General features: G+C 47.3%; 1 protein-coding gene across 1 annotated transcript; it reads left to right on the forward strand.

Annotated features, from left to right (window-relative positions):
* The first annotated feature begins 257 nt into the window (after nt 1-257).
* On the forward strand, nt 258-5,791 carry si:ch211-212k18.5 (sal-like protein 4). The gene is made up of 3 exons (XM_054601104.1): nt 258-373; nt 2,110-5,420; nt 5,561-5,791. Exons 1-3 carry the CDS (start codon nt 298-300, stop codon nt 5,789-5,791), a joined length of 3,618 nt encoding a protein of 1,205 aa, XP_054457079.1. The 5' UTR covers nt 258-297.
* Nucleotides 5,792-8,298: the final 2,507 nt, after the last annotated feature.

The following is an 8,298-nucleotide window of genomic DNA, read 5'->3' on the forward strand; positions in this document are numbered from 1 at the left end:
TCACAGCAGCTCCACATGACACGGTGCAGACCTGCGGATTTCCCAACACCTATGTGCTATTTTTTTTTTATATATATATATATAAACTTTCTTCCTTAAAATAAGTTATTTTTTACATTTACAAGTGATTTCACACATTCATTTACTTTTTTTTTCTCATCCTGGGCTTTCATGATGTGCGCGTCTTTTGAGCTGTAGATGCTCGGATGGTTTAAGGAGCGCTCACAAGTGCGCAAAAAAACGTGCCTTCTGCCATTCAACCGACCGATGCCCTCCTCTCTGCCTGAGCAGTGAATCATGTCACGCCGGAAGCAGAAGCGACCCCAGCATCTAGTTAACGCGGATCCAGGGGGCCCAAGGCTGCTCTCTCACGGTGAGTACACATCTCTGCGTTTTTGTGTTGAGTTTCTTGAAAGAATGCAACCATCCTGCAACTTACTGCTGATCATCACAACAGTGCATGCTGCATTCACTCGCTGAGACTGAAAGAAATAGTCAGAGAGCCAAACAAAAGCAAAAGTTTGGGGTTTCTAGAAGTAATTTGTTTGTTTGCGGTATTTATTGTGTGGTTTCCTCTGTCGATTAAGGCCATTTTCACGCGTTTGTTTTATGCATGGCCACATTCCAACAAACGCACCTGATTTAACAGACTTAAAACAAACAAAAAAAAAGTTGAAGATCTGAGTTTGTCAACTAAAGAAACCCCTCCTGCTCAGCCATTCACTGTAATGGGCCCCACTAAATGGAGGCCTTGGGCACTTTGGTCGGGGCCAATAAACGTGTCCCCGTGAAATGAATAGAGTAGGATTAACTAACATACATCTGTGGCCATTTTCATGTGCTGTTCGTCCTCTAGGAAACCAACAGGCTGCTCGGCGCTGACTGCTGGAGGTCTTTGATTAGTATAGAGCACTCTCTTATTTGCTAACAATAAGGTGCATGGGTGGGGGGAAGGGGAGGCAGTGTTTTTGGTTAAGATTAATCTTCCACCCTTCTATTCTCTCTGCTCTTCGTCCATGCCTTTCTCTCTTATGCACCCCTCTTCCCCCATTTTCCACCTTCTCAATACTTCCCACCCCCTTCTTTCTCCCTCTTTTCTCACCCCCTCAGCCCTATTGACTGTATACTCCTACACAGTTGGGGGGGGGGGGCTCAGATGGATGAGAAAAAAAGATTCAGAGGGGATAGAGAGATTGCTCTCGCACTTGTTCCACTGTGTTGCAATAGGTCTTATCTTCAAGTGCATATACCTGAGAGTCTTTGCAGGTAAACTTCCACAAAAGAAAGTTTAGCCTAGGAGTTATTGTTGTGTTTCCTTCAGCTTTGTGATGAAGTCACACAGTGAAGGAATTTTACTGAGGTACAGTCTTTCATTCCATCACTATATCACTCCAGGAGGGAATAGTTAGTTTGTCTCTCCATTGTTGTTACCCTCCCCCCTTCTTTTTCTTTTACTCTTTCTCACTCTGTGCTCAAGATTCTGAAAGAATTTGACCCCCGAGCGGCAGAGGTCAGATTAGTTGACCAATCAGAGTGTCTGGACAGTGCCCAGAACCCTTAGCGTGGCCTGACCCTTGACCTCCACTGTGACGTAAGGGGGGAAGGGTGAATAGGGAGATGAAAGACGTAACTGCAGTAGGGAGGGGGTGGGTTAAGAGGGGTTATGGGTTGTCTTGGTGATGCCTATTGTCCTCTAAAATGTGTTGCCATAGCAGCAAGGTGGTCTGTAAGCTTTTTTGTGTGTGTGCAAGATGTTTGAGGAGTTTTGCTCCGGAGAGCACAGATTGAGACAAGACATTACAAAGACTCATAGACTGCAGAGTTTCTTCCACTTGTTTATTTGCTTGTTCAAGGCCATTTCCTAGCAGGCATTTCTTTTGAAGTCGTAACAGGATCTTTTGGTATGCACACTAAACTTGTAAACAATAGTGGGACTCAATGAAATAAACAGACTGTAAATTAAGTAGAGCGTTTTAATGAATTTACATACCTGGATGTCTGTGCTGATATTGGAGACCGGGTGTTGCATAGTACGTCCCCTGCAAAGAAACAAACTACATCCAAGTCTTTTTTTTTTTTTTTTAAATCTCCTTTTTTGTCAATCCTCAGATGATCACCTGGGCATGAAGTCACCATCCACATCTCTTGGCTCAGAAGTGACTTCGTCGGGTTCCTCCTCCTCTTCCCCCACCTCTCTCCAAGACTGCCAGCCGCCTCTGGCCCCTCGCCCATCCCCTGGTGGGCTCCACGCGCCCTCCTTGCCCAGCGAGAGCTCGCCTCCTCCCCACTGGCCCAGCCACATTGCCCCCTTCACCACTTCCCTCCCAAACACCCACTCTTCCCTCTCCCCAGACTTTCCTCACCCCTCACTGTCATCCCAGACTCACTCACCTCCTCCCCTGGGTCAAACCTCAGGTTCCCACAGCCTGTCCCACCAAGGAAACTCACACTCCACCATGACCTCCCCACCAATGGGCAGCTCAGCCACCACCACTACCTCCTCCTCTTCATCCTCCTCGTCTTCTCAGTGGGTGCAGCCGCACCGAGGAAGCTCCAGCCCAGGTCATCAGCAGCCCTCCGGCTCTCCGGGGCAGCAGGGACAGATCCAGGTGTCGCCAACCCTGGCAATACTACTAGAGGAGCTGAGGGTTTTACAGCAGAGGCAAATCCACCAGATGCAGATAACAGAGGAGATCTGTAGGCATGTTCTGAGGCTCGGAGGCGCAGTCTTTGGTCAAGATAATAACACACAGGCCAGTGGTGTGGACAGAGACCGGAAGTCTACAGGAGCATTATCTTCCTCACCAACACACCCCTCCACTGCCACGCCAGTCACCACAGCCTCATCGCTTTTATCTGGCCTTCCATCTTCCCTCTTTGCCCAGCCCTCTATCTCAAAATCAGGTGCTTCACATGTCAATGGCAGCAGAGCTCTATCCTCCTCTACCTCATTATCTTCCTCATCTATGTCATCCACTCTCAGCTCCTCTGTTGCCTCCCTGCACCCTCTGTCCTTGTCACTGGGTTTACCGCCACGCTACCTCCACGAGAAATCATCCAACACCTCCTCATTTGGTCATAGCAATGGTATCAGTTTCCAGACTCCTCCCATTCCTACCACCAGCCACTCCCAGGATCTTCAGCCCAGCTCCTCTCTGGGCTCTGCCTCCTCAGCAGGACGCCATCATCATGTGTGCCGTTTTTGTGGGAAGGTGTTAAGCAGCGATTCGTCACTCCAGATCCATCTGAGGTCGCATACAGGTGAAAGGCCCTACCAGTGTCCAGTCTGCTTGAGCCGTTTTACAACCAGGGGGAACCTCAAAGCCCATTTCTTGCGACACAGAGAGCAGAACCCAGAGCTGTCCCTCTCGCTGCTGCCCCCAGCACTATCAGACCAAGCACCTGTTCCTGCTCCTACCCAGAGGAGAAGAAAACGGCGAGCTGATGATGACGAGTCGTTTAATGGAGTGAAAGGAAGCATTCCTGGGATGACGGAGAACATGGCTTTAGGATTCCTGTCTGGTGCATCTGCCCGGCCCTCGCCTTCCTCTCTACCTCTGCCGCCGTCAGTGGACATGGCATTGTTATCCACAGCCCATTCACTGCTTCAGCTGAACAGAGCCTCGGCTGCAGCTGCTGCCAACACATCCAGCACTGGACTGCCTTCTTCCTCTTCGTCTTCCTCCTCCATGGGCAGCCAGTTCAAAGGAGCAAAGCAGCAGCGATTTGATGAAAACACACCTCCTCACTCTGCCATCCTTACAACCTCCCCATATTCCCAACTGGCCCACCTCCCTAAGATTCTCTTCCCTGACGGTACCTCCCCTCACCACCTTGCGCTTCTCCGGCCCCCAAGCCACCCATCCGCCTCACACCTCACTTCGCCACATCAGCTCCCCTTCCCGTTCCCACCTTTCCCTAAACCATCAACCTCCTCCCCCTCTTCATCCTCTCCCAACACCTCTACCAAGACTTCAGACACCTCCAAGTTGCAGCGTCTGGTACAGAAGCTTGAAAAGGGAGGGGCCTCCTCTTCCTTCACCTCCTCACAAACCATTGCTGATGCATACGGCGACACACACGGCCATGACCTGTCCACCACTTCCAGTGCCTATCGCAGGGAAATGTTGGCTGCTCTCGGCCTGAGCCCGAGTACCAATGCTGCTGGACTGATGACCAGCCAGGGAATCTCAGGTTCTGGCACTACAACTACCATGACTACCCTTTCTCTGCCTACCGCCCAGGCTGCTAATCAGTGTGGAGTGTGTCTGCGTGTCCTTAGCTGCCCCAGAGCGCTGCGTTTGCACCAAGCCACACATCTGGGAGAGCGCCCGTTCCCTTGTAAGTTGTGTGGTCGTTCCTTCTCCACAAAGGGAAGCCTCAGAGCCCACCTGGCGACTCACCGTGCAAGACCGGCCAACTCCCGTGCCTTGAACTCCTGCCCGTTGTGCCCACGCAAGTTCACCAATGCCTTGGTTCTTCAGCACCATATCCGATTGCACCTGGGAGGGCAAATACCTCCTGACGAAGATATGCCACCCGAAGACGAAACAGAGAATGCTGCCTTTAATGAGCGTGCAAATAACTCCCCATCTAAAGCCCAACAACTTCTTCCTCTGGCCTTAACAACAAGCTCCAAGTCTTCAGTTGATGCTCTAAACTCAGGGTCCACTTCTAAGAAATCCACAGCCGCTGATGCCACTTCTGTAAAAATAGAGGAAACAGAGGGCTCAACACCGAGTGTTAGCCCACCCCTGACCCGTAATCCCCCCTCAGTGGGAGCTGAGGACCCCCTGCGTCTGAGAAACAACACCCTAGCTGATGGTAGCCCCAAGAACAGCTCCATGGTCTCTGAGGAGGAGACCCGTGCTGACCCGGGCACCACCAGCCCTTTAAAAGCACCCGAAGCTAGCTCTCATTCAGCTGTAGTGAATGGAGACGCAGAGGCAGATGACACCCCTCTATCCCTCTGTGTTTCAAAGCCTGGAGTAGAAAATGACACGCTGCATACAGGGGTTAATAATGATGAAACCTGCTCTACAGACAAACCTACCACAAGTCCCGATTCTAACCCTAAACCCCCAGCTGCAAATGCTTCACCTGCACTCACCCCCCCTGCCAGCCCCAAAGCTATCCCCGAAGCAGAAGAGGCCTGTGACAGTGTACCACAGGAGGCACAAGAGAAAGATGATGCCCAAAACAACGGCAAGAGTGAGACTACCACACCCAGAGAGCCTTCATCAGTTTTGGATCCAGAGCCAGAGAAGGATGCTCCAATGGAGGAGGGTGATGGCGTACAAGAAAAGCCTTCAGAAGACCCAGAGCCTTCTGTTCCAGCACCAACCCAGCCTCCTCGCTCTGACAAACCCTACAGCTGCTCGCAATGTGGAAAGGCATACGCCAGCCGTAGCGGACTTAAGGTAAGGGTTGAAGATATTGAGGATTTTTAGGTTATCATATGAATCCTTAAAGTGGAAATACATTTTTTTATGTCAAGTTAAGATTTAATCCTTCTGGACATGTGAATAAATTGCTCATGTTTTGTGTCTCTCATCAACAGGGCCACATGAAAACTCACCCTGAAGCGTTGAACAATACCCCCACCAAGGCTCAAACCAATGAAACGGACATTGTGGAGGATGGCAGCTCGAATTCAACCAATAAGAATCAGGTTCAGCAGGAAGAAGAGCAGGGATTGGCTAAATCCCCCAAGAAAGATGAAAGCACAGATCCTCTACCAATCAGTGTGGCTTCTAGTGTGGCGAGCGAGCCTATGGACACTACTATGTAGAGTTAGTTTCGTTAAGTGGCTGCAGTCAGTCTTTAAAAAAGGGTCCTGACAAGGGAATGTATTTTTTTTTTTTTTAATAGAATGAGAATCTTTTTCTAGAGTTATTGATTCTAATTCATGTTTACCTTTTCTATTAGGTAGATAGATCTAGTTTGTATTGTAGTCACATTGCAAGAGATTTGTGAATGTAGTACTTTAGCTATGTATTTTTGTATTTCAAAGACCACAGTGAGGCCTTATCTTACACACTTCACAGAATTGTCACAATGAGAATTAATTGTTTGAGCTTTGCTATTGTTGCTGACACCTATTTCAGTACATACTGTATAAGCCGATTTCGATAAGAGGGACGGTCCAGCATTTTACAAGATTAACTACATACCAAAACAGGCCAAGAATTGGTAATGGCTAATGTTCGTTAATATGAGCTGCGGTTACATTTAATGCCTTTTTTATTGTTACTTTCTTCTTTCTTTTTTAATGCCATGCTGCTAAAAGCATGTTCTGATGTGCTGAGTTGCACTGTGAGTTGCACTGCGAGTTGCACTGTGTCCTGTGCTGCCGAAACATCTTCTTAAACATGTTAGCAGTGATGATAACCACGATGATAATAATGATGGCGATGATTGTGTTACTACTTTTGTGAACAGTCCTGGTACTTATAGATGTAAGATTTGCCAGCAGCAAATTACCTTATTCATACTGATGATTGTAAATGTTTTTTCTTGTTGTCGATGCTATCTGGAGGGTCAAACCGACAACAAGGATGAGCCCTGTCCATTTTATTTCCCCCTCCTTTATCTTTTCTCCCCCCCCTGCTTCCCTCTCTCAAAGCACTTGAGAGTTTTCTGTTCCTGCAGAAATTGTCTGCACTCACTGCATTCCTGCTTTGCCCGGTTTAGTATTTGTATGCTTTGTAAACCCTTTTTTTGTAGCCATGACAAAATATGTTCCCATGCCTCCCATGTGATGTACAAAAGACAAATAAAACAATGGCGATGTGAAGAGGAGAAGTTTGTTGCTCGTCTGTGGTTTTTTGTTATTTTGCCTGGGTTCAGTTTAAGCCTGCGTCTTTGTGAATTAATTTATCTGTTTAAGTATTCTGTTTGCATGACTCTTGTTCACTGTGTGCCTGCATGTACGCTGTTGGTCAGTTGGCTTGTTTGTTCCAGCTCTTGGTGTGTCTGGATCGGTGGGTTCTTTGTCTGGGGCGCTGGACTAGCTGTCTCCTAATTCTGCCTTTTTTTTTGCCCTCAATGCCTTTTAATATGTTTCAGTTCCCCACTATATTGTGTGTGTGTGTGTGTGTATGTGTGAAAAGGATAATCAGAGCCTGTATGAGTGTGATTGAGGGTGCAGCTGTAGAGGCCTCCCCCTGCCTTTCCCTCCCCTCTCTGTGTGTCATACGCTCTTTTATACGCACTCGCTTTCATTTTCTCTTTCATTTCTCTCCCTCACTCTTTCTGCTCACCCCCTCACCCCTGTACTCACCCCCCTCCTCCCACCCCGTGTAATGAGCTGACACACAGGAAGCTCTAATCCTCACACAATGCCACCCCTCTTCCCCCCCCAAAAAAGTGACTGGGAGCGGGACAGGGGGCAACAGGGACCAACCTGGCCCAGCTGTCCCCAAAATGGCTGCCTTTAATCCCTCCAGTTTTTAGCCTACAGGGGCTTCTGAAACCATGACAACCGGTAACCAAGGAAAAGAATGCTCAGGGCAAAGAGGGGGACAAAAGGAGTGAAAGGAGCCATGTGTGAGAAGTTTGTCCACATGCGTTCGTGGGGGACAAGAGACGTGTCTCAATCAAAAAGAAGAAAAACAGAAAAGAGAAAGTCATTTAATTATTTTTCGATATAAAAAAGGAGCGTGGAGGTGAATGCAAAATACCACAGGTGTGAAAGAGAAGGCTGATCACGTGTAACAGATTTTTCACTAATCAATACGCATTAATCAACTCTGTGGACATCGATCATCTTCAGTAGGAAGGACACAATGTTTCTGGGGTGTTAAATGTCATGTAATATGCATATTTAGTCTACAATTAAAAGAATAATCAACACCATTTGCAAGACAAAGAAGTTGTTTATTCAGACTTTGGCAATTGATTAAGGTGAATTTAGTAATTACAGCTGCCATTCAACTAGAATGTGACAGAATCACACAGTCAGGGAGTTTTTGTTTATAATGCAAAATCAGAAAACAAAGGGTGTGCTGAAAGTGTATATGACACCCATTTCTAGCACTTAACGCAATAATGAGCATTACTAGTGTTTTTAATAATGTATTTGTCAACCCCTCTTCCTCCAAATGGAGGCTGCTGTATAAACAGATAGTTGATACTATAGTAAAACTTCATATGGTCATTTATAACAAATACTGTACATTAAAAAACTTAAACATGCTTGTAACAAGGTTCAACTACAATTAATGTGTTAAACCATTTTAGTGTTTGTAAAACCTTCTGCTTATAAATGCAAGTGTCATTGAGATTTGACATCTTGTT

This window comes from Anoplopoma fimbria, chromosome 7 (genome assembly GCF_027596085.1).
Source record: "Anoplopoma fimbria isolate UVic2021 breed Golden Eagle Sablefish chromosome 7, Afim_UVic_2022, whole genome shotgun sequence".
Classification (NCBI taxonomy): Eukaryota; Metazoa; Chordata; class Actinopteri; order Perciformes; family Anoplopomatidae; genus Anoplopoma; species Anoplopoma fimbria.

Bases quoted from the DNA above. Each gene is read 5' to 3' on its own strand.
- si:ch211-212k18.5 (XM_054601104.1), top strand. From the start codon at position 298: ATGTCACGCCGGAAGCAGAAGCGACCCCAGCATCTAGTTAACGCGGAT. The intron at 374-2,109 runs GTGAGTACACAT...GTCAATCCTCAG, and splicing joins CCCAAGGCTGCTCTCTCACG to ATGATCACCTGGGCATGAAG. The intron at 5,421-5,560 runs GTAAGGGTTGAA...TCTCATCAACAG, and splicing joins CCAGCCGTAGCGGACTTAAG to GGCCACATGAAAACTCACCC.